Raw genomic sequence first — 26,598 nt, forward strand, 5'->3', positions numbered from 1 at the left:
GGTAGAAAAAGGAAGGAAGAGGCATGGACAAAGGACAGTGAGGGGGAATTCAGAGGAAAAAGGAGAAAAGCTCAGACATTACAACTGACTCTTGGGTTTTAAAATGCTAAATAGATCTCTAATACAGCACTTACGAACACATGATAATGAACGAATGTAGATGAGTTTGAGACTTTTTTTGAGAGATGCACATTTTAGTTCCAAATTTCTAAGCTTCTAACAGCCTTACATATTTCCATTCACCTGCTCCCCCACAGCAAGTAAACTCTTTGAATGGATGAGCAGAAACATGTACTGTGATGTAGCAGAACCCTGGCAGCTGCCTTAGACTGCAGCTCTATTCTTCCAGTGGCTCCACGCTCTCCTACGGTCAAGCTCCATTGTGCTGAGGGACAGGGAAAGTGCTAAAGAGGAAATTGATGCAGCCTCTTACTGATGCAACCCCATTTTTGGCAGGGGGAAAGAAAGTGAGGGGATTGTTCTGGAGGGGACGAAGGAAGAAAGCTATGAGATTCCTTTCAGTGCATACAGCTCTTTGTAAGCCAATGGCAGCACCATCTCCCCTTCCTTTCCCTTCAGCCCCAAAGCCCTGCCAACCTCTTCTGCCTGCAACGCTACTCTCTTCTGCTCCACATCAGTGCCAAATTCCTTCTTTTCCCTCCCATGCTCATGCTTAGCCAGTATCTTCCTCCTGCTCCCCACTCAACAAAAATTTACCAGTGCAGACAGAGCAAGCTATCTGTGCTGCCTTGAGTTTTGTCCTGTTCAATTAAAATGTCCTCTAGGTATCATGGAGTGATGCAGATTAAAGACTTTGACAACTTTAGTTCACACTAGGTTCTCTTGTAATGCAGAAATGTCTCTACCTTCCAGCAACAACATCTTTAATTTCTCTCTGTTTTGCCCTCCAGCCACCTGTGAACATGGGTGCAAGTATGGTGAGTGCGTGGGGCCAAACAAATGCAACTGTTTTCCTGGATTTACAGGGAAAACCTGCAGTCAAGGTTTGTACACATTATAGTTCTTCTCCAGAAAAGAGACTTTGATCATTGACAATCTGTCTCCTTGTCTTCAGCTCCCTATGGAAAAGTGTGTGTGTGGGAGGGGAAATCTCAGCCATTTGTTTGCAGCTACAACTTTAACTGACTTAGGAATTCTGAATTGTCATGGATGATTAAAGGATAAATATGGAAACTAAAACAGGTAATAGTCTTCAGTGAAAACGTTCTACTTACCTGTTCCCTCAACAAGCATCTTTCTTCTAGATACTGTACTTATCTATAGTACTTACATGGCCCCCATCGCTCTAGTATCAGAGTGCCTCACAATCCTCCATGTATTTTTACTGACGGTACTCCTGTAAGACAGGGCAGTGCCATTAGCTCCATTGTACAGAGGGGGAACTGAGGCACAGAGCAGCTAAGTGACTTGCCCAAGGTATGTCAGGACAGCTGGGGCAGAGCAAGGAATTGAACCTAGGGGTTTCCCAGGTCCTAGGCTAGTGCCCAAGCCATTGAACCATACTTGGTCTTCAGTATCTTTACAGTATATAAAATCCACTTAAAGTGCAAGTGTTCAGTGTTCTGAATCCCTCCTGTACATTTCCTTTCTTCTGCTCATGCAGCCAGGATTTGGGGTGTATGTTGTTGGCTGTCCTATATCTTTGGTCAGAATATCGGATGTATGCAAACAGTTTTTGTATTGTTTATAGTTAGGGTTGCCAGGCATCCAGTTTTCGACCAGAATGCCCGGTCAAAAAGGGACCCTGGCAGCTTTGGTCGGCACTGCTCACGGGGCCATTAAAAGTCTGGTCGGTGGTGCAGCGGGGGTCTGGGGCTAAAGCAAGCTCCCTGTGGCTCCCGGAAGCAGCCCTGGGGTGCATGGGAAGCCAGAGAGGCTCCATGTGTCCCCACCCCAAGCGTCGGCTCCGCAGCTCCCATTGGCCGGGAACCACGGCCAATGGGAGCTGCGAGGGTGGGCATAACGGCAGCACGTGGAGCCTCCCTGGCCGCCCATGCACCTAGGGGCTGCAGGGACCTGGCGGCTGCTTCCTGGGAGTCACAGTAAGCGCTGCTGGGACCCCGCACACCCCCTGCCCCAGCCCTGAGCCCCCTCCTGAACCCCAAATCTCTCATCCCCAGCCCCATACTCAGAGCCTGCACCCCAGCCAGAGTCCTCCCCCTCCCCTGCAGCCCAACCCCCTGCCACAGCCCAGAGCCCTCTCCCGCACCCTGAACCCCTCATTTCTAGCCCCACTCAGAGCCCATACCCCGGCCACACAGCCCAAACCCCTGCCCCAACCCCCATCCCAGCCTGGCACCCTCTCCCTCACCCCAAACCCCTCATCCCCGGCCCCACCCCCAGCCAGAGCCCGGTGAAAGTGAGTGAGGGTGGGGGAGAGCGAGCGACAAAGGGAGGGGGGAACGGAACGAGTGGGGACGGGGCCTCGGAGAAGGGGCGGGGCAGGGGTGTTCGGTTTTGTGCCATTAGAAAGTTGGCAGCCCTATTTATAGTACAGTACTGCCAAAAGGTCTTGATCAAGATCCCATCATGCTAGGCACAGTGCTTAAGCATAGTAAAAAAACATAATCCGAGAGTTTATAGCCAGAATAGACATGAAAGAAAGGAAGCATTATAAATTTGCACCCCTACTAGTTCAAAATAGCCCAGGCACACTTCAAAAGAAACATGTTTGAGAGGATTTGTGGACAGGGCTGAGAGCATGCTTCCCACTACAATTAAGGGGTGGAAATGAGTTCTCTAGATGGTAGGCTTGCTGAGTTCCTGCTCAGAATTATTTTCATGCTGTTGAAATTTTATTGTAGTATAGGTTAGGGCACCTAGAGTCTTGTATAGGCATCTTACTAATTAAATAAATTATCTTCCCCATTTTATGGATGGAGAAATGAGATGCAGAGTGATTAGAGACGTCCCCAAAGACCCACAAGAACTTCTCATAAACAGGAATTGAACCCAGAAATCCCACTCTAGTTCCTTGACCACAAGTTTTTCTTCTGAACTGACTTGATGGACACTTCACAATTTACATGGGCAAATACCCTTTGTTTGTACATGCTAATTTGAATTTTTGAGAACTCCGAAATTAGGGCATCCAAACTTGTACATTCAGAAACTTGAGTGCATAGTTTTGGCTTCATAAGTTTACAGGTAGCCTTTGAAAATTTTGAAAAGGGAATATACTGTTACTTTTCACAGTGTTTTTAGGCTCTGCTTTAAAATGTTAAGCAATCAGATTAAAAGGACACTGTCAACTTTGAATATTAACAGTTTGCAAAAAAATTAAACAGTCCAATTTCTGAGATCACTGCAGAACATTATTTGAAGGGTGCTATTAGAAAAACCCTTCAGAAAAGCCCTCCAATTTTTCTTCTTCCATGTTGACACTATTTATAAGGAATTTTCAGCAAGGAAAAAACTAACCGACTGACTCTAGAGGAAATGATAAAATTGACTATATGCAATGGGTAAAAATTTCTAAAGCACCTAAGTCCCATTTTTCATAAGAGGCTAAGAATCACTGAAAGGCAATAGGACTTAGGCTCCTAAGTCACTTTGGTAACTTTGAAAAATGTGTCCATTGTCTAGTTGAATAAACAAATTTCTGCTCATCTTTGTTACAGTAATCCTGGCTGTTACATGGAACTGTAGTAGTTACAAAACTTTCAGTTGTAATTTCCAAATTGGTGTGTCTCTAAAGATGTATGAAACAACAATATTTTGAGTAATATCATGTTTCCTTTTTTTGTTGGAATGGGCTCTGACAAATACTTTTGCAGACATATCACTACCCAGACGGTTTGCTCTTTGTGGCCTGGAGATTTTCCTCTGGCCTGCAGGCCACACTGACACATGAACAGATGCTGAGACCATTCGAACTGGAATTGAGCCCACTCAGCCCTCTGAGATGTTTTTTTTATTGAAATCACATTACTGTGAACACATGGTGTGTGGACTATGTGCAGTGATGTGTTTTGTTAATGAACTCTTCAGTATTTGATAAACAGGTTTCAAAATAGTGAAAGAGGAGCAGTTGCCAAACAGTTTATGAAAGTCACAAATGCAGATACTGTTCACATATAACAGGGAGTGTAGCCTCCATTGTCAGCACTGTATTCCACTCCAGGCAAATTAAATTCAGCTAGGTGATTTCCTTCTCTACAAAAGCTGGTTCCTGGGCAATTAAAAACTAATATTGTTTCTTTCTTGCCCTTTTCAGGAGTAGTTTAAAAAAAAAAAGTGGGTAAACTAACCTAAACTCCATATTCCCCAAATGAGAAGTGGGTTTACCCTCAGCTACACTGATACTTTTCAGATTTTATTGACAGGTTGAGTTTTGAGAATGGTAAAGAACTCAGCTGCATGAGGTTTTTTTGGTTTGTTTGTTTTGTTTTGTTAAGGAAACAGACAATTCTTAACATATGATCACCTCTGTCTCCCTTAACGATTTGCTCTTGCCACGACATCACAGCTGATGCTTAAGCCCGTGAAATCTTTTAGTCCTCTTTTCCCCGTGCTGTGTGACTGACTTGTTTTCACTTTTTTTTTTTTATGAATGTCAGATGGGGCACTAAAGTCTCTAGCTAGAATAATAAAAACCCTGCTGTTAGCAAATATTGTAATTGCAGTTCTCTCTCCCCTTGCAGTCTGCCAGAGGTTGCACTGCAGTCTGTCAGGTGCAGCCGGCTCTCCTTGCTAGTTTTTATAGCACTCACTTAGGCAGATGGTCTGCTGAATTCCTTTCTTGCAAAGGGTTGGCTCATTTTCTATCCCAGGGCTTTTACTTTGGGGAATTTTAGGCATGACGCAACATTATAACCATATATTTAAAATAACAAAAATCTCTGCACTCATTTCATTCCAATTATTTCTGCAGATACAAATGAATGTGGATTGAAACCACGTCCCTGTAAGCATAGATGTATGAACACCCATGGCAGCTACAAGTGCTATTGTCTCAATGGCTACATGCTCATGCCAGATGGCACGTGTGCAAGTAAGTAACACATATCGCAGGACAGGTAGTAATTTAGATACACAGATTATCCAATCAGTATCTTATCACAAATGACTCCTGTGTAATGATGGCTGGCAGCTAGTTTCTGTGACAGGGTATCTCTCTCAGGTTCCTAGTGCTGTCAACACTAAAGGATGTGCTCTCCTGTGGCTGTATTTTTAAAGGGATAGATTAAACTAATCTAGGGTACAGTTGTGTTTTTAGGGGAATGTTAGTCCTTAAAAATAAAATCATTAGACAGTTCTACAGGCTTAGTTCAAATGTAGGTTAGCTTGCATAGCCTCTGTCCACAACTCTGCTAGTGCACCATATTAGAAAGACAAGGCGGGTGAGGTAATATCTTTTATTGGACCAGCTTCTGTTGATGAGACAGACAAGCTTTTGATTTTACACAGAGCTCTTCTTCAGACCTATGTAAGCTCCAAAGCTTGTCTCTTTCACCAGCAAAAGTTGGTCCAATAAAAGATATTACCTCACTCACCTTGTCTCTCTGATATCCTGGGACCAATATCCTTATTGACTAGGGATGAATGAGCCCAGTACAATAAACTATAGATACAGATTTCAAACTGAATTTTTAGTGAGGTTCACAGTGTTCAGTAAGCTTCTTAAAACATGGGGAAACAGTGTTCTTCCACTTTGGAATGGCCTTTTTCCACCCCAAAGTGAAAGTGCCAATTTAATATCCTAGAAATTACTTTCTAGTGCTCTCTCTAGTTCTGTCTGACACGAGCCAAGCCCTGGTGTTTACAGTACTTCTTTGGAAGACTTTCATACTAATATATCCCACCATTAAGAAACTTTTCCTAATATTTGGCCTCCATTTTCCCATGCATAATTTTATCCTATTACTCCTTGTTATAGTCCTTCGTAGCACCCTGCATCATCTCTTTTCCTGGTGTGTTGTCTGTCTACCAGCTTGTGTCGACAGACGTGCGCTAGCTCAAGTAGAGCTGGCACACTAAAAATAGCCATGTAGTCAGGAGTAGTGCAGGGGGTGGCTCGGGCTAGCTGCCAGAGCACAAACCCAGCCAGAATTCTTGGTACATTCCGTAGTGGCTAGCCTGAGCCACTGCTGACCCCTGCTACACTGCTATTTTTCATGTGCTAGCTCTGCTTGACCTAGCACATGTCTGTCAACCCAAGATGGGAAGCATGCTTCCAGCTGCATTGTTGACATACTGTAATGCACTGGCCACCACCCAAGCATTCCCTTGCCTCCAGCGGCCCTATGCAGTCCCCTGTCCGTTTTCCTCTTCTTCAGGGCTCCGTGAACAAACCCCACATAGTCACAGCCCTTCTTGGTGTCTGGTTTATTTACAACAATAAAAAAAACCCAAATCAGTCTTCCACCCAGCTTTAAGCTAGGCACAGCCCTCCTCCTCCCTGAAGCACTAAGCCATTAATAACCTAGTACCTAAATTTAGTAGTCAGAGTTCCATAGAAATTGTTATACTAGATCGGTCCATCTAATTCAATGTCCTGTCTGAAACAAATCAGTACCAGCTGCTTCATAGAGAGGTGAACATAATGGACAATTAGGAAGTAATCTTCTCATTTGGGAAATTTCTTCCTAATCCTGTGTCACTTAGAAGTTAGTTTTATGTACTGAAGTAAAATGACTTGTGGCCCATCCAATTTTTTTATCATATTTATCTACTGCACCTGTGAATATTCTCATCCATATAAATGTTGAATACTTTTAGGAATCCACCAAGCACTTGATGTCAATGATATGTATTGCTTATCTTCATAGACAAAATTCACTTTCCTGAGTGTTGTTTCTTTAAACCTGTACAAAGGCATCTAGAAGTAATATGTACAATACTGTATGTACAAGACATATTTATAGGTACACATATACCCATATACTGCACAGTTGGCTTGTTTATACAGTGTTGTTGCAAAGAGTTCTGAGAGTGACAGTAAGCAAGCTTTTTTTATTCATACTGTTGCCCCTTTTAACCCACAGTTAGCCAACATTCTGGGTCTTCCAGGTTGTTTAGTGATAGAATCAGGTATTTCTTTGGTGTAATCCTATTTATTTATAAAGAACATACTCTAAAGTCTTGTTTTACTGATTGCAGTAGGAATCAAACAGGAAGAGGTGGTGTCTTTACTCACAGTTCCAAGAGCTATAACTTGATCAACCCCACAGCCCCGGGGCTGGCACATTCCTCACCTCACTCAAGGGTGCAGACAGGCTAGAGCTCCTCAGGTCCCCTGTGTCTAGTTAAGCTTCCAACTCACCCCTTGAGTAGCCTGTCTGTTCTTCTCTCCTTCTCAGCCTAATTTCTAGAGATAAAGATGGGGCTTTCCCAACTCTTCATGGGGTGGGTGGGGGTGGAACTAAACCAGCCCTTCCCCAGCTGGGCTTTGTCTCTAATTAGGCCTGGCCCTCCCAAACAGGTGCAAGCAGGTGGGTTAATTGGTCTCAAGCCCACATGATTACCTTTGGCTAGGAGGAAGTTGATGTTATAGACTGCTGGTTCTGCAGCAAGGTTCTTAGCTGCCAATATGGCTTCTCCTACCCTGTAGGTGAGGGGTGTGCCTTAGGTGCTGTCCAGAGAGAGCTGGGTAAAGCTACTGAGAGGCAGAGGAGGTGGAGAGAGCAGCATGCTTCTCTGGGGGCCCTGCCATAGTTTGGAGCAGGAGGGTACAGTGGGGACCCTGGAGAGCCTGATGGTTTAGAGGAGTCCTGTGGGCTCCCTCAAGGGATGCGGTTGTGAGCGAGGTATTTGGGAAGCAGAGGACAGCAGGATACTAGCACAGTGGCTGCTGGAATTGGAAAACGGCAGGTAAAGCCTGTAGCCAGGGAGCAGCAAGAGAGTGTCTCTAGGGCAAGATCAGTGAGGGAGGATGAGCAGCCAAAGGGAGCTCCAGTAATGGCTGCTAGGGGAGTAGAAGTGAGAGTAGCTGTCACAGGAGTGCTGGTAGCAGCCAAAGCTCTGCAGGCAACCATGGAGGACTATGCACTGGTGACTGCAAGTAACCCAGATGTTAGAGTGCCAAGTGAGAATCTTGCTGGCAGAGTATGCACTGGTAGCTGTGGGGACTGCTGCCAGGGAAGGAGCAGCAAGGAAGGTGAGTCACCTGCTGGTGACTGATGCCTAGAGTGGGCAGCAACAGCTAGAAGTTGGACACACCCCAGGAAGAGGAGTGATGGTCCCAAAACGGTCTGGCAGAGACACTGGTGGCAGTGCCAGAGGGACTGCCAAATGGAGGGCAGTGATATGAAGTCAGGTGGTTGGGATAACAGAGTCATTGTCCCAAGCACAAGGTGAGGAAGAGTTAGCAAGGGGGCAGAAGCCAGTTGTTCCCAATATGGGGCAGGCAGAACAAGCACTGTTAGAGGGAAATGGTAGCATAGTCTCCTTACTGGGTTTCCCAGTATGTGTTCCTGAGGCTGGCATTAGGTGTGGAAATTTAGTAATGGGCAAAGGAGAGGATGGTGCAGTTTCACCTTGGAGCATTGCTGGATCTGAGGAGCAAGGGGGCCTCTCCTTTGCATGGAGCTGGAGATACCAGCAGAGAGATGGGAGGAGGTGAGGGGGACAATAGGGGACTGGGGAGTGAGGGGAACTGCATCTCATGACAGTGCTACTTTGTCTCTCCCCTGTCTCCCTCAAGGGGAGAGAGACAGGGAGTTATGGTGGAGCGTGCAGCAGTTAGCTTGAGATGACCAAGAGGTGAATCAGATGAGGAAGGAGAGGAAAGGGGACTTGGATGGACCAGTTGGACTCTGCTGTCTTGAATTGTAGATCAGGAATCCTCAGAGAACCGGGCCAAAGAGCCGTGGCCATTGATGGGGAGTGCGGTGGGCCTAGTTGGCACAACAAAGTCTATGCCCAAACCAGAACCTTGGGAGCAGCAGGAAGAACAGACCCTGTCAGTCATGCAGCTGCCCAGGAAGAAAAAGCCAGTAGCTTACAGACTGGACTAGTGGTGTTACCCACATACTCGAGGGCACCCACCTTTACCCTTCCTGGGCTCAAGGTGTAACCCTTAATTTAGGCACCAGACCCTTTCCCGTCCTGGGCTTAGGGTATAAGGCATCCACTCTTACCCAGTTCCTAGGGCTCAGGGCGTAATCTGTGGATTTGCAGTACCTTTTACCAGTGAAAGAGCCTTACACAATAATATCCTTAACCTCTAGTTATTAACAATCACCAAAACAGAATGCACATGCTAAGCATATAATGGTCACCACTCCCAATAAAGCAGATGAACTTTTCCTGGTGGTCAGGATCAGGTCATCTGGGGACTCCAGCTTCTGCACAATATAGTTGGTAGGGTGTTGAGGTCTGACAGCTCTGACCTTGGGCTGTGTCCTGGAGTTGGTTCCAAAGAACTTCCTTTTGGACCCCAGTTTATATAGTGAAACTTGAGTCCTGCTTAGCTAGACCTTAACCAAGCATTTTAAACTGAAGTATTACAAAACAGTATTACAATCCTAGCCCATTACGAAACAATTTTTTACCCCATCAGACCCCACCACCTTAGTTGATTTAAATCTTGCAAAATTAGTTCTGCAACAAACAATCAAAGAACCAAACAGAAACCACACAGATAAACAATGGAGAAGTAGGGACCAAAAAGGCAAAAGGATAAAGAAGTAGAGATTTCACAATCACCCTCAAGGATAAGCGATTCCTTGCCAGAGCGAATGCTATCAAACAAAGTTTTCTTTAAACATCTTAAGATCTGTTTCATTGTCTGGTGAGTGGGTGGGTGCTATTGGGACAGGAGCGCCTTCTGAACAGCCTGATATTACATTGTTTTAATGTAATTTAGGTGGAGTATGAGGATGTGACTTTCTGCTTCTTGGTTCATGGCTGCTGCTCTCCTAATACGGCTGCAGAAGAAGGCCTCAGACCTTACAGCAGTGGCTTGCAAACAGCCCTTTGAATCCTGTGCTGCTGCTGTGGGTGGCAATGTGAGGCAAGGACGTAGGCTAGAAAGTGTGGGGCTTGGGATTGATCTGGAGGGTGGGGAGTCATGGGAGGCTGTTTGGGGTGAACAAGTGGGGGCTACAGGGTGGAAATAGCAGAGAAATACAGAGTGCAGTTATGGTTCACAGTGGTGGGTCTGGGTCACCCCATGCTGCAGAGGGATGTATTGGTGAACACACTGATTTGAGGGGTATGCAGTTCTTTTCAGTGAATCTGGTAGCAGTGATCAATCTACCTGCATACAGGGAAATCTATTTGTGCTAATGGTCAAATGAGATAATGGAAAGGTTTTTGGAGGGTGTACGCAAGGGTGCAGGGTAAGAGGGTCTGGCAGCAGGTGGTGGTGGTTCCCCTGATGAGACCAAGTATTAAGGTCACCATAATGTTCTGTAACCATCTACTGCCCTATGAGTTGAACGTGGACTGGCTAAGTAGACAGATAACTCTTGGGCCCAGAAGAGAGAGTCCTGAGTTGACTGGGACTTTGGACAGAGGAATACAGATTCATGGTATGCTTGTCCAGGTCTTTTGTACAACCACTCACCCAGCTCTATCATAGAAGCAGACGAATGGGGGTACATTAGTTACATGGGGTAGCCCTGAATCTGTCACAAGCTGGGCTACTTAGCAGTTTGTGGGGGTGGAGTGGGGAGAACGGACATATTATGTTTAGGGATATTATCCCCCTACTGCAAGACTACTGAGGTGATGACGGTTGGTTGGTTTATTTTGCTGTACTTGATATTTTGCATTTTGATCTTTGGAGTTGGCACTTATTTGTGTCTTTTAGTTTAGGAAAAGGGCTGGTCTTGTTCCAGTCTAGATTCCAAGAAGGGTGTGTTTTGTCTTCAGATTCCAGGACATGTGCTATGGTGAACTGCCAGTATGGATGCGAAGAAGTCAAAAAGGAGGTGCGGTGTTTGTGTCCATCAACTGGACTTCAGTTGGGACCAAATGGAAGGACGTGTATAGGTATGTGTGGCGTGATTTTTTTTTTTTTTTCCTACTCTCAATTTTTTCTGCAGAGCCCATTCAGAATGAAGTCCTGAATCTTAAAAAACTCTGTATGGCAGCTGGTGTTGGACTACTGATCCCTCCTCGCAGGCTCAAGGTTAGGGCCTTTTGTTTTCAGTGTGTGACAAAGAAATTATCCCTACTATTTTCAGAACATAGGAAAGAATAGTAATGTGCTTAAGATCCAAAGGTCAGTCTCATCGCTGACGAATGACCAACAGTGCAGAAGTAAAATAGGAATCCGTTTCCCAACAATGCACAGTCCCTTGCTCAGGGCTCATGGCAAAGCCACAATTGACCCCACAGTTGGGACCTGGGGGCCCACTGCTAGTTGTATATCATATTTAGAGCTGACTGCAAGGCTTCCACTTTGTTTCTGTCTGAAGATCACCACTTGTTTCAGTTAGGTTATCTGTACATTCAAAGGTCATTTTATTTCATTTAAGGTAACCCTAAGGATACTTATTTCATTTTAAGAGGGAACATAGTCAACAGCATGCACTAGATACACAGCAGAAATCTTAAATTTCATACTTATGTCTTCTTAAAGGGCGGGCAAAAGAACTCCTTCAGGTTTGTCTGTGCCACTGGCTTGAGACTATCAGAAAAACTTATTTTCAGAACACTGTACTCCATTTCACACAACAAAAATCATTAGGCACACAAGTTCATTTGCAAGCTTCCGCAAGAGATTTAGGTGCACCAGGCATCTGCAAACTTTGCAATTTTGGCATTCCAAGACTAGTTCTGTATCCCACAAAAATGCGCAGAGAGTTTGTGTAACTTCCATTCCAGTCAGGCAACTTTAGACGATTGAAACTCATAACTAGAGCTGGGCAATAATTGATTTTTTTTTCCAGTTTGGTAGTAGTTCCAAAACACTGGAAAAACAAATTTAATTCAGGTTGAACTGAATCTGAATTTGTTTTTGAATTTGCGGTGAAGTGAAAAAGTCTGGCTTGGTTTTGTTGCAGAGCAGGGATTCAAACATGGGGCCCCAACATTCCAGCTAAGTGCCCTAGCCACTGGGCTAAAGATTATGAGGGGTGGGGAACAGACATGAGCAACAGCACCAACTCCTCTTTCTTCTTCTTCTCTGGCTGTTTTCTGAATGGCTGAAATTATTTGTGTGACGTTTTCCATATAGTTTCAGGTTGACTGCAACTGCACGTTTTGTTGAATAAACTTTTCATTCAAAAAAACTTCACATAGCTCCACTCATAACTAAGAAAGCTGTATTTTCTGTGGTTGACCCAAAGGTACAGTAGAAATACCTCCTCTTGCACGTACAGTATTACTTGTGAAAATGTCTCTGACATAGAGGAGATGATGATGATGATTTCATGCACGTACACAGTGCCTATCACAATTGTATCTGATCACACTACACATGGTTTGGGTTGGGGTCCAGATTATAAAGAACAGCTGTGCAGGCAACATCTGATAGAAGCAGAGGAATACAGTAGCTATTCAATTTCAGATGTTGCTGAGAAATACATTTTATAGGAATGCACTCTGCAGCCCAAAGAATATTTTGAATCTTGGAGAGGTTTGACATGTCAAACACACAGGAAATGAATTGTAACTATATAGGCCAAAAAACATGCATAGCCTTTCAAGCAACAGATCAATTAAGCACGTCAACCTAGACACACTTTTTCTAAGGAGAGACAGTTACCATAGGAGTTGTCCTTTTGAGACACAGCTGCAACAGCACGCCATACACAAATTTCACATGACCTGAGTGTTTTATCGCTCTATGAGCTATAGAGTGAACCCATATGGACATTTGGCTCAGCTTCCAAACCATAAACATGCCATGATGGGAACAGTATTTCTTTCCTTGAAAATGAAATGAATGTGATTGGAAATGTCCTGTTTTGGGGTGAATCAGCAGGATTCCCTAACCAGCCTCCCATTGTAGTTTTATTATTAACATTTGTTTGAATTATTTAAGAGCTATTTGAAGGCAGACAGTCAGGAAGCATGTGTTTAAATACAACAGACAAGTCTAGAGCTTCTCCTAAATCTTTCTTTTAGCTATTCATACATCCATTTTGATTGTTTCATATGTTTGTTTAGCTTATGAAGTATCTTGGTACATTCAGCATACACCTTAAAACACTAAAAAGGAGTTTAGATAAATGTAATGCTCCAATAGAAATGGTGTAAACATGAGCAAAAGGAAGGATGGTCCAGTGGTTAGAGTATTAGCCTGGGACTTGAGAGATCTGTATTCAATTCCTTTCTCTGTCACAAACCTCCTGTGTGACCTGGGGCAAGTTGTTTGGATGCTCTGTGACTCAGTTTCCCATCTGTGAAATGGGGATAAAAGTACTTCCAACCTCATAGGAGTATTGTGAGGATAAATACATTGGTATCTGAGCCTTGCACAATATTTAAAGTAGTAGGGATCATGTAAGTACTTACAATAGACAAGCAGCCCAACAGGAAATGTTTAGTTTAATGTAAGGTTCGCCATTCCAGGCCAATGGGGGCCACGGGAAGCAGTGCGGGCCAAGGGAATGGCAAACCGTGGCCAGTGGGAGCTGCGATCGGCCGAACCTGTGGACGCTGCAGGTAAACAAACCGTCCCGGCCCGTCAGCGTATTTCCCTGATGGCCACGTGCCAAAGGTTGCCGATCCCTGGCCTACACCATCAGGTTTGGATATTTGACTGTGGTGTCAGATACATTTAATATACCACTTCACAATGCTACATAAATAATAATAATACAGTAACGCCTCACTTAACGTCCCGGTTAACCTTGTTTCGTTGTTACATTGCTGATCACTTAGAGAACATGCTCGTTTAAAGTTGCGCAATGCTCCCTTATAACGTTGTTTGGCAGCCTCCTGCTTTGTCCACTGCTTGCAGAAAGAGCAGCCCGTTAGAGCTAGCTGGTGGGGGCTTGAAACCAGGGTGGGCCAGCAACCCCCCTATCAGTTCCCCTAAGTTCCCTGTGCGGCAGCTGCCCAGCAGGCTATCAATTGCCAGGCAGTTCAGCTGTCCCTCCCCCCACTGCCATGTGCTGCTCCTGCCCTCTGCCTTGGAACTGCTCCTGGGAGCCTCCTGCTTGCTGTGCGGGGGGGGGGGGGGAAGGAGGGGTAATGTCAGGGTATCCCCCTCCCCCTGCTCCTGTATCCCATCTCCATAAAGCGGGGGAGGGAAACAACAGGGCTCAGGATGGAAGGAGCTTGCTGGCCACAGCTGCTGTCTCAACTTGCTGACCTACTTAAAAAGGCAATGTACTTAGAGTGGGGTCAGCATACTTAAAGGGGCAATGCCTCTCTCTCTCTCACACACACACACACACACACGCACGGTGTGTGTCTCTGTCTCTCTCTATCATGTTGTGTCTCCTTTCTTCATTCGTGCTACATTGTAGAGTGTTAACCCTTGAGGGCTCAGCCGAGTGCTAGTTCAGCATTTAGCAGTAAGACATTTCCTGGGAAATATCCCACCGTCTGATTCCACCACCTCAACCAAGCTTCACAATCATCATTGCTGTGTATGGTATTAAATTGTTTGTTTAAAACTTATACGGTGTATTTGTGTGTGTATATATGTATATATATAATAAAAAAATAGTCTTTTGTCTGGTGAAAAAAAATTCCCTGGAACCTAACTCCCCCATTTACATTAATTCTTATGAGGAAATTGGATTCACTTAACATCGTTTTGCTTAAAGTTGTATTTTTCAGGAACATAACTACAACGTTAAGCGAGGAGTTACTGTAGTTAAGGATAGTGGGTTGTCATGGCAAAATCTATCTAACGTCACAGTTTGGTCATGTGGGGGGAGGGAAAGGGAAGGCAAATCCCATCAATTTTTAAATGCCATATGTCACCAGTTGCATTATTTTAATGAAAATGTTACTTCATTTTGCAATAAGAAAAAAAATTAAAACCAATTTAACATATAGCCACTCCAGATCATTGAAGAACCTTTCAAACAGTGGTTCTCAGGTATTTTCCATACCCGGGCCCCTTTCCCATTTATCGGGAAGGGCAGGGTGGTCGCATGCCCCTGACAGCTGTCTGCTACCCCCCGGTACTCACGACTTCCAGCCTGAGTTCTACCCATAATTTCATACTTTTCTGTCAGAGCCAAAGGATTTACCCCTGCAAGCAGCAGTGCAGGAAATCAGGAGAGAAAACTGCTGTTCTTTTTTTCTTCACTGCTGCTTTCCCACCTCTGCAAAAGGCCTTATCTTAAGAGACTTCTGCTGTTTCCTCCCAACTGCCCCCGCCCCAGAAGAGAAATCACAATCTGTGAAGTACTCCCCTCCCCAACGCATATTGCATGACCATATGACAAACCATTACCTTTAATGGTTCCTGCTATCTCCCAGCCTTTCACGCAACCTAATTTTTAATTTGGTAGCTCTCAAGGTTTTCAGTGAACTTGGCTTTACTGTTACCATCTTACCACGTAATCATATGCAAAACAATCCCCAAATATAAAAGTCACAGGACATGTTTTATAACATGGACATTTTGAAACGTGTGGTTCCAGTGACAGCTGTGACCAAAGCACACCTTGCAAGTGACAACTAGCACTGCATTTGTTTCTGCTTGATCTTACGAATTTCCATTTTCCTTGTCCTAGATATTGATGAGTGCTCCACTGGCAAAGCTATTTGCTCTTATAACCGCAGATGTGTCAACACATTTGGAAGCTACTATTGCAAGTGTCAGATTGGTTATGAACTGAAATATGTCAGCGGCCATTATGACTGTGTAGGTAAGATTTAGGCAGTAGGTTGGTTTGTCTCTTCCCTTTCCTCAATGTATATCTTTCATGTTATTGCATGGTGATCAGTGGATTTTGCTTTAAGCATGAATATTGGCTTCTGCTTGAGAGTGCAGCTCAGAACCAGATGTAAAATATCATTTAGAACCCTCCTTGGGACACTGACTAATCTCTGCAGCCTGATGACTGAAAAACTATATATAATGATATCAATGAAAATTTACAATGGCAACTGCAATTTATATTGCCTTCTCTTGCCAAGACCTCTCTAGGAAATTTCACACAAGATGTACAATTATTTGTAATCAAGTCTGCAACAAGGGAACAATGGATTACAAGGGAGTGCTCAGTTTTGATTTAAAGCTGCTAATTGAAAGCTCGCTTGTTTGGATTAAAACCAAAAGGGGTAAATTCATTTTTTGGCTCTGATCAGCATAGTGAGGTGCAGCTTCCGATGCTTTCATTAAGTTGTAACACAATGGCAAGAAATGTTTGTTTGTCCAGCTCAAATAAGAAAAAATAACTGGCTGGAAAAAGTAGGGTTTAATTACTTTGAAGAACTGTGTTACATCTCTGATCTTTCAGATGCAGAGACAAATACAGATGAAAATACTCTTAAGTCATCTTAACATACACAGATGCAAAAACAAATGTCAAACCTCCCTAGTCCCCTGTTGCAGTCCATTAACTAGAGGCCTCACATATTGCGTAAGAAGACCAAATTTGTAGTTGATGTGGCAGGCATTGAAAAATGTTGCTCTAATGATACAGTCGTAAGGGCCTGAGAGAATTGGAATTACACTGAGCACATACAAAGGAGAACTAATGTCCTCTTGTTTTTTGAGAGATTTTTTTAAGGCAGATTTCGGAGTGGAGTCTTGGTTTCCTGTTGTACTCAAATCCCAGGAGCCTTAAAACTGAAAATGATTTCCTTCCCCCCACCTCCTTATGTATGTATGTGCATAGACAAAATGGTGAGACCTGGCCTAAAGCTTGCAGGTCTGAATCTTATTGACAAATACATCAGCCGTTTGATGCAGAGTTCTCCTCTGTTACATGTTTGTCCACGCTGATCCATGCTTTGCATCTGTACCTTTGACCTGCCGGGTGTGAATCATGGGTGGGTAACATATGAATGGGTGCAAAACTTTAACTTTGTAAGAACTTAGCTCCCTCATGTGGGAGAAACCAGAAAAGCTCTTGTGCCATTCAGTAGCAAAATCAAATGGAACAAAACAATTAAATCAGTTACTGCCACTGTTTAAAATGTTCTGATGTCAATTTAACATAATGGCTTACTGAATAGCTCAATTATATTTTCCAACAGCATTCTGTAAGTGCCTGGCACTTCTCAAACAAATACAAGAACCCCCTGCCCTAGGGATCTTACAATCTACAGGCACAGTTCTGCCACCCTTACTTGCAAGGGTAGTTTGCAAGTAGGATTGTTCTTGGAGTGAGGTGCTATTCCATGCAAGGAGGGCAGAACTAGGGCCAAAATGACTGCATTTCATCACAGTCATGCTTATTCTCATGGGCCCTTTGTATTTTGTTAGGAGAGCAACATTTACAATCTCAGGGCCCAATCCTGCTCTCACTGAAGGCATAAGCAAAACCCCCATTGACTTCACTAGGACCAGGAGCAGGCCCTAAAATTATTGTACTAAAAGTCATGCTCAGAAAGGGAGGCCAAAAGTTGTGGTCTTGAGAAAGAAGCAAGAGTCCATACCCAGAGCGGATTCTTCTGTTAGTGGTGGTTTCAGGACATTCTTGTTCTGATGCTGGTGCTTAAATTGTCTGAAAACAGATGACTGTCTGAAATTTTCACTGAAGTATCCCTTTTCTAGATATAAATGAATGTGCTGCAAGTATACACAAGTGTAACGTCCATGCAGGGTGCCTCAATACTCAGGGATCCTTCAAGTGCAAATGTAAACAGGGCTACAGAGGTAGTGGATTTGAATGTTCTGGTAAGTAACTGCTGATCCCTGGAGGTGCATTGCTTTTACTCTTCTCAGGTAACTACAGGATGATTATTAGAACCCAGTCCTTTATTTCTTAGCCAGACAAAACTCCCACTGAAGTCACACACATATTACAAGAGTAATCTCTTATTGCATATATAATAAAAGTATTTTTTTGGCCAAATTATGTTCTGTTACACCGGTGGAATCCCACTGATGTAATGGTGAGCAGAATATGGTCTTATCCATCTTCTCTCTCTAAAGAAATCTGCTGCAGTTTTTCCTCAAAGGCTTGGCCTCTTGAACTATTCAGACCTTTCTAGAAGAGTTGCAAACAAGCTCAGGTAAAATGGGTGTGGAGGGAACAGGGCTTGCTTTTCGTGCTAAAATGTTTTTGTTTATAGTTTTGTCTCATGTCTTTTCTGTCCACAGAGATGTGTATGCCAACTCCTAAATGAAAATGACCCTCCAAAAAAGAAAAAATTAAACATAAAGACAAGAGCAGCCTATTTAAGTGCACCGTTTTATTTTCTGGTGAAGGTTTCTCCTACAACTTAATTCAATAAATCTTCCTCAGGGGAGATCAGAAAATGTTTCCATTCATCAGAGGAAGAATGTTGTGAAAATATTCTGATAAGCTCTTATCTACTTTGTATGTCACAGTAGCCCTTTCCATGGGTCCTGCTCCATTAATCCTTTTAAACTTTAGGTGATTGGGTATGGACCTCCCTCAGCTGGACCTCTCAAAGTCCCTTCTAGCCCTGCATTTCAATGATTCTATGTAATTCTATTATTTATTTATATTACACTAGCACTGCCAAAATGTGCTGTGATGTTATATTCTATACAGGTTCTTATTCCCATTACTGTGGTATCTCAAACCTTGCAATGATGCCTTAAAAAGCTGACTAGCACCTATCATGTTCTAGATGCTGTACATAGTGACAATTTAGGCAGAATCCTTTTTTTGCATCAGTACTGAATCTGTTAGGCTCAATTCAGACCCAACATGAGTGAAGTCAATAAGGACACTACTATTTCAGGGCTGAATTTGGCCCATTGTCTTTAATTTCTTAATGCTAGTGCAAAGGTATATGGCCATGGAGAACAGTTTTCAAGTTCAGTGAACACTATATACTAACTACACCTTCAAAGTTGCCAATGACAAGAATGTAGTCAACATTGAAAGGGTGTTAAGATTACAGCGTTAATCTTATCCCAGCTTTGTCACCACTGTTTGACATACCTTTCCATCAGGTAAATCTGACTTGCATGACAGCTAAAGATTCAGAAATTTGGACCACATCAAACTGATTTAAGCAGGATCAAGCAAAAATATCTAATTTTGGTCAGATTTTGTACATAGTTCGGTTTAAGAGCATGACTCTGACCAGGGCCAGCTCCAGGGTTTTGGCCGCCCCAAGCAGCCAAAACAAAACAAAAAACAAAACAAAAAAAAAGCCACGATCGCGATCTAAAAAAAGCCGCGATCGCGATCTGCGGCAGCAATTCGGCGGGAGGTCCTTCACTCCCAGGCGGAGTGAGGGACCGTCCGCCGAATTGCCGCCGAATACCTGGACCTGCCGCCCCTCTTCAGAGCGGCCGCCCCAAGCACCTGCTTGAGAAGCTGGTGCCTGGAGCCGGCCCTGACTCTGACATGCCAAAAGAGTGAGTGTGTGTGAGAGAGAAAAAAAGTATACTGCCAGAACTTGTAGCAAAATATACTGAATTCTACTTTGAGTTGACAGTTTTACAAGTTTGTCCTTTGGGACAAATTATGATGTTGCAACATCTTCTAAGTGTAACATCAAAACTCAGTGCAAATACAGTGAAAACCTAGCTTGCTCAAACCTGGGACAATCCTGTGAAACGCACCCTAGAGGGGAGTTTTCCATACACTTTTAATGGTCCCTATTACCTACCATGGTAGCACCGGGCACCTTTATAGTACTTTAAATACAAGACAAAAGTGAAATTGATACTTTTGCATAAATATGGCTAGTTGAAAAATTTCCATTGAAACTATATTTTCATGGAAAATTGGATTTTTGACTGAATTAATTTTTTTGTGAGAAGTATCTATGTTCTGTGGAAAATATTGACTTTTCATTAAAAAAAAACAAACAAACAAAAATTCTTTGACCAAAATCTAAAAATTTAGATTTGGAAGTCCAGTCTCTCATGGGAGTTGTAGTTCAGGTGCCTCATGCCCATATTCTCCCCTACAGACAGGGCTCCCCAGCCAGACTTCATCACCCTTGATGCACCCCAGTGGTTCAGCAAGAGGGGACACTGTGGAGCATCATGGGAGATGTAGTTTGCCTTACAATACAGTCTAACGTCAAACTAAACTGAAACAAAATGTTTCTATTTGGGTCCACAAACAAAACAAAACAAAAATAGATGCAGAAATGTCAAAATGTTTCTGTATCAAAGGGGAACCCTATTTTCTGACCAAATCTATGCATGAGTTATTTTTACTTAAACAGAAATATTTCAAAGATGAATATGCATCACTTTGTTACATTTTTACAAGTTACTTGAATGAGAACAAAGGAAGAATTTTTGAGCATATGCGGTGGTTATTGCACATTCTACAAGGGCTAGTCCTATAGAATCATCAATGTTAGAGACTGAAAAATCCTGTTAGACCATCTACTCCATCTCTCTGCTAGTCTGGGACTGTTCACTACAATACAGTTTCTAGTATTCTGTCCTAACTTACTGAAGTTTGTTAATTATCCAGAAGAGGGATAAAAAGTAGCACATTATTAAAATTTGCAGAGGATAGTGAATTAAGAGGTATGAACTCCAGAGAGAGCAGAGAAATAACACAGATAAATAGAGAAATTAGAAATATGGACAGAAAGGAATAAAATGAGAGTTCAATTGGGAAAATGTATGCAAGTCTAGGTAGAGAAAATAATCTAAAACTTACTCAGTGGGAGGGCAAACCTGGACAGCATTGGTGCTAAAAGAGACGTGTGTAGCAGCTGACAGCAAAATAGACATACAGACTTATACTGAGCAGCTAAGTGCTCCCAATTCAAAAGGTAATGGGAGTGAAATCCTGGACTTATTGAAGTCAATGGGAGTTTTGCTATTGACTTCATCAGGGTCAGGATTTCACCCTGGTAGCTTAGGGTACTTGGTGTCTTGCATGATTAGTCCTAAAACTACACCATATTTGGGAGAGGAATCACTAGGTCTGGATAACAGTTTTCTACAGGATACTGTAAATGATTTTCCATTGCAATGGCATTAGATTTTACTAATGCATGATAAATCAAAGGGTATGTCTACACCCAGCCGCTAGTTCAGTGGCTGGGAATCGAAGTTCTGGGTTCGACTTATCACGTCTTGTCTGGACGCGATAAGTCGAACCAGGAAGTGATCGCCGTCGACTGCGGTACTCCAGCTATACGAGAGGAGTACCGCGGCGTTGACGGGGGAGCCTGTCTGCCGCGTGTGGACCGAGGTAAGTTTGAACTAAGGTACTTCGAACTTCAGCTACGTTATTCACGTAGCTGAAGTTGCGTACCTTAGTTCGAATTGGGGGGTAAGTGTAGACCAAGCCAAAGTGTTATGTGAGAGGTTAGCCAGGTAGCTCTCATTGCTTGTAATGAGAATCGTGTGGCTAAACCTCTTAAAATCACTGAATAATTACAGAGGTTAATAAATGTAAAATTCAGATGTGGGTTGGTGTTTTTTAATCTATATATAGAATGGAACATGGCTACTACAGTGAACTGCATACAGAATACTGCATGTATACATGACAAAGCCTGACTGGGATGATTTAGATGGGGTTGGTCCTGCTTTGAGCAGGGGGTTGGACTAGATAACCTTATGAGGTCTCTTCCAACCCTGATATTCTATGATTCCATGATACTGTCTGTGGTACTTCAGGCTTACTTTTGCCTCTGTTTGTAGATTTGAATGGCATGTTGAAGTGTGTTTCTGAACTGCCTCTTAGAACCTACAAAAATTGTAACCCTTTACCTAAAGGGGTGTTGTTAACCATTCTCACATCTGGCCTTCATCTTATTCCAGTCCACAGCTTTTGTCAGGTCTCTGTTTCTTCTGACTTCTGATTGTGTATTGACTAAGTACATTTCTTCCATCACACACTCGTGTGTGTTTCAGTCTTTTATTTGAGAATAGAATCCCAAGAGTTTTTACATAAGCAATATGGATTCCTGGGAAAACAGGAACTGCTTCTTTTAATTCACTCTTTGTATTAAGTTATTAAAGGAGCAAGGAAAAGGCAGTGCTAACTTTGAAACTAGAAGTTTCATCCAGCATTCTGTCATGCAATGGTACTTTATTTATATTACCCAGCTGGAGACCTCTGCATTCTTGTCTTGTTGTTCTTTGTTAGGTTGCTAAATAGCAGCACATGAACACAACTGTCCTTGTCTCCCCTCTGTCTAGCATATCACATTGTTCAAGGTGATTTTGTTCATCTCAGAACATGAAAAACCTAAGGCTGGTTCTGTTTTCCTACTAACTCACCAATCCTCAACACAGCATAGGCCGACATCACAGGATTTCCAGAAGCTTAAAAAGCTGTTCTAACCCTGTCACCGTGAGACTCTTCTAATTCTGTTTAAAATGTAGCCCAGTACTGCTACCATCCTTTATTCAATAACTGTGATCCATTTGCTGTCTCAGGTATTGCCTGCTGAAAGTCTTGCTGCTTGCTTTAGGCAAGTGTAATCCAGTATTGTGGAAATGCCGCAGTTTCTCTAAGTCTCACTCTTTCCCTACCCGAGGTGGTCAGATTTTTAATGGGAATTTATTTATTTTGAAACTTTTTATTGAGGCAAAGTTTCAATTAACATACTACATTATTTATTCAGGATCAGGTTACTATTCAAAGAACTTGGATAAAGATTCTGGTGTGCTGGCTGCGTGCCCTCTTCCTCTGAATACGCAAGAGAGGGTGACCAAATTCCTAAGTACCTATCCTCATTTTGGCACTTCTCTTGTGTGTGAAAGCTCTTCCATTACGAGGACAATCCATATTTTACTATATCACAATACCATAGGAGGAAGGGTCACATTTTTTCCAATAATGTCCAAAACAGTCTAGCTGTTAACGATATAAAAATTTTTTTGCAGTTTTGTTTAAAATGAAGGTCCTTTACTGGAGCATTAAGTAAGCAGGTCAAGGGATCTTTAGAATGCTGGCATTTTGTCATAAAATGAAACTCTCTAGCAACTTCTTCCCCAAACTGCCTAGTTCCTGGACACAATCACAACATGAGCAATATGTACCCCTTTACCCACAACCCCCTCCAAGAAAGCACCTCCCTGATAGCAAAAATATTATGTATCTTCGCTGGAGTCAGAGGCTATCAGTACAGTAATTTATACATTTTTTTTCTATGTGCTACACACACTAAAAAGACCCATTCATACAGATCAATTTATTTGGCCAAATCCCTCTACCATCTTTTCATCAATGTTGTCAACATCTTTTTTCACTTAAAATTGTATATATCTTAAAAATTAAATGAGCTTGTTCCTGGATCAACTCTTGAAATGTCTTAATGGGAGTTTTGGAAATATCAAGTTTTTGCGCATTGTCAGACTATTTTGCAATAATTCCTAAAGAAGAGTGGTAGGTTGGTTTACAAATCCTATAGAAAGACTATGTAATTTTTCAAATTTATAGGATAGTTTCAAAATTCTGTAGAAACAGAAGCATTTTCTACTACATGCAATAGATTTTTAGAGTTATTACTCTGGAATCCTAGTGGTTGCATCCCTACTAAGTTCTATAGAAATTTTCCATAAGGTTAGGAAATTTTATATTTAAATTTAAAATTTCCTAACCTTATGGAATATATATATATATATATATATACACACACACACACACACGTGCATGCTCACTCTTTCACTTTTATATACAGAAGTTATAAACTTGTTTTATAAACTAACCTCTTAGAAAACCTGGCAGGTGATAATCCTAACGTTAGGCTAGGTGTCAAGGAGGAAGCAATATATAGCGTACAGGAGTTGACAGCAATCACTCTTCTCTGTTGGGAACAGTTAGTTCTTATGTACCAATTCCCAGCCATGGTTACAGAGGCACGTCTGAGAGAAAGGAATGTACATCTCCATCTTTTTGTTTTTGCTCTCAGGAACAACATCCCTCTTTGTATAGCACAGCACACGAAAAGCTGGAGTCTAGCAATTGTTCTATGTTCTTTCCAACTCAACCTGCTTAACTCTGGCATTAGTCACCAATTCCTTGGTTTCTTAATCTTGCACAGAACGTGTTTACAGAAAAAACTCACTTTTAGCCCTTAGCCTCCACTGGCATTGTTGCTTGCACCGCTCTTTTGTTTTAATTCTCTGTGAATTAAAGTACCTTTGAAAGCTGATGCATTTTCCTATAGGCATTATAAACACAAAATGTAAAAGAATGACTGACAGGTACTAATCTATATACTGCCAGATATGAGATTTATAAAGACAGGTTTCAGAGTAGCAGCCGTGTTCGTCTGTATCCGCAAAAAGAACAGGAGTACTTGTGGCACCTTAGAGACTAACGGGTTGGATCACAGAAACCCCCTTGGGAGCTGCCACCCGATGTGCCAAGACTACCCCTGCTTCTGTTTTCCCTGCCAGCTCAGGACTCCAGCACCCTGTCTTGCTGAGCGAGACACTCCAGTCTGGCTCCAACACAGACCCAGGGTCTGAATCACTTGTCCCAAAGCTGCAAGTTTACCTAAAAACAGCTCACAGGAGTGTGCTTGTCTTTAGCACTCAGATGCCCAACTCCCAATGGGGTCTAAACCCAGATAAATCCGTTTTACCCTGCATAAAGCTTATGCAGGGCAAACTCATAAATTGTTCGCCCTCTATAACACTGATAGAGAGATATGCACAGTTGTTTGCTCCCCCAGGTATTAATACATACTCTGAGTAAATTACTAAATAAAAAGTGATTTTATTAAATACAGACAGTAGGATTTAAGTAGTTCCAAGTACATCCGAAGAACTGGGTTGTAGCCCACGAAAGCTTATGCTCTAATAAATTTGTTAGTCTCTAAGGTGCCACAAGTACTCCTGTTCTTTTTGAGATTTATAAAGAATGGCAGGGGAGAAATGGATCAAAGTTGTTGATAAATGCATGAAGGTTTGTGTTCAATAAATATAGGATTATATATTGAGGGTTTTTCTCAAAAATTCCAGCCTCACAGCCTTAGTCTTAAGCAGTTTGGCCTTTGGCTTTCTCCACTGCATTCCACATTCTCATGGAGGCTCAGGCTGTTCCTTCCTGTGATGTCCATATGTGGAAGTTAGCAAACTCTGATGACAGTAGATTGTACAGAACATGTTGTGGGACCATAAGATTTTCCAGATGAATATGGGGAAGGATCCTCTCCAGCTGTTGCTGACATCCAGACTTAAGAAGGCTTAAATTTAGCACCTTAGGCTACTTTAAGACAGGAATCCGATTGGAAAAAGGATTAGTGATATCTCCAAAAAGCTGCCCCCAGCCCAACCTCCATTCACCCGTGATTCTAAAATGAGAGTATGCAGCTTTTCATAATATTATTACAAACCAAAAAGGTGTGTGGACTGTGCTCCTTTGTCCCCATATTTTTATCACATCTGTAGGTTGGTTTCCTTGCCCCTATTTTCTTTCTTTTTGGCACCATAAAGGTTATTAGGTTGAGCTATAAGAATTTTTCATTTCAAAAGGAAGACTTCAAAGCAGAAACTGAAAGCAGATGTTCAGGTTTGCTGGGCAGTCAGACTTGATTTGAAAACCTCCATAGGCTCTTTATTAAAAGCCTGGAGTTTTGTGTTACTGATTGTTGAGAGGAAATTTGTTGGGAATGGGGTTTTCCTGTTAATTTTTCTTGCTGTGTTCTGAGTAAAGACTCAGCGAACCATATCGGCTAAATTATACAGTACGTTCTTTATAGCACCATCCTCCAGGGGGAAGGCTTGCTAAGCAACACATTAAGAAAGTCATGACATGCAGATGTATGGCAAATGAGCCTGGAACTATTATCCAAAGGAAAGAAAAATAACATCTGAGATTTTGATTTATTTATACTGGCACTGGTTTGCTTTATACCTGCAGCTGCAGCCTCATAAAACCTGAATACATCACTAAGTACCTCCCAGGGAAACTGCTTTTGTCTATGTGGGACAGTTCATTGAAAAAGAAAATGTAGCCACTTTGGGGCTTTTGAAAAAGGGACAAATTCAGACTAATAGCAATGTGTTAAAGGGGAGTTGATGTGATCTCTCTACCTTTTCCCCTACTCTCCATGTTACACATTTAATTATTTTATTTGTAATTGCTGATTTTTTTTCTGCTACTACTATTTAAAGAAACACACAGAAAAGAGAACCTATCCTAGAATCTAGATATCCTTGTCATCAACTAAAAATGCAATTCAAAAATCATAAATTCAAAACAGCATACCCCTCCCCAGATATACAACCACTAGACAGCAGAAACAAAGGGGAAAATATCCACTTCTCCCTATCCCTCAAATTCCTAAAAGAAACTTCATCCCCCATCACCCCCAATGTCTTCAAAGACTATAATAAAGTTCTGCTAACCTACTGAGAGTGTTCTGTGAGCAAGAAAGTCTTCTCCTCTAGAACTCTCTGGAATGCTCAGGTCTCATTAACCTCTAGGGGCAGACCATGAAAGCAGATCCCCCACCCCAACAGGAGAGAGGGGCTCTGAACTCAAACCAGAAGAACCATGTCAATGTGTGTTCCTAACCCAAACAGATTCAGAGTGTGGCTGGAACACACAATGACATGGGATAATCCTAGGATTGTCATGGCAGCCATGAAGTCCTGAGCTGATTTGGAAGACTTGTTATCTGTGT

The 26,598-nt window shown here is 42.5% G+C and overlaps 1 protein-coding gene across 3 annotated transcripts in view; it reads left to right on the forward strand.

Annotated features, from left to right (window-relative positions):
* LOC112117532 (epidermal growth factor-like protein 6) overlaps positions 1 to 26,598 on the forward strand; it is a 63,542-nt gene that overhangs the window by 13,036 nt on the left and 23,908 nt on the right. For 2 of the 3 annotated variants that reach the window (XM_024215503.2, XM_024215504.2), the window contains exons 3-7: positions 912 to 1,004; positions 4,895 to 5,014; positions 10,840 to 10,959; positions 15,615 to 15,749; positions 17,606 to 17,728. In XM_024215503.2, the coding sequence (XP_024071271.1) occupies positions 912 to 1,004; positions 4,895 to 5,014; positions 10,840 to 10,959; positions 15,615 to 15,749; positions 17,606 to 17,728 (591 nt within the window). The remainder of the gene's footprint in view (positions 1 to 911; positions 1,005 to 4,894; positions 5,015 to 10,839; positions 10,960 to 15,614; positions 15,750 to 17,605; positions 17,729 to 26,598) is intronic. The other variant, XM_024215505.2, reaches the window with a different exon arrangement.

The sequence above is a fragment of the Terrapene carolina genome, unplaced genomic scaffold (assembly GCF_002925995.2).
Source record: "Terrapene carolina triunguis isolate 2854851 unplaced genomic scaffold, T_m_triunguis-2.0 Scaffold22, whole genome shotgun sequence".
NCBI lineage: Eukaryota > Metazoa > Chordata > Testudines > Emydidae > Terrapene > Terrapene triunguis.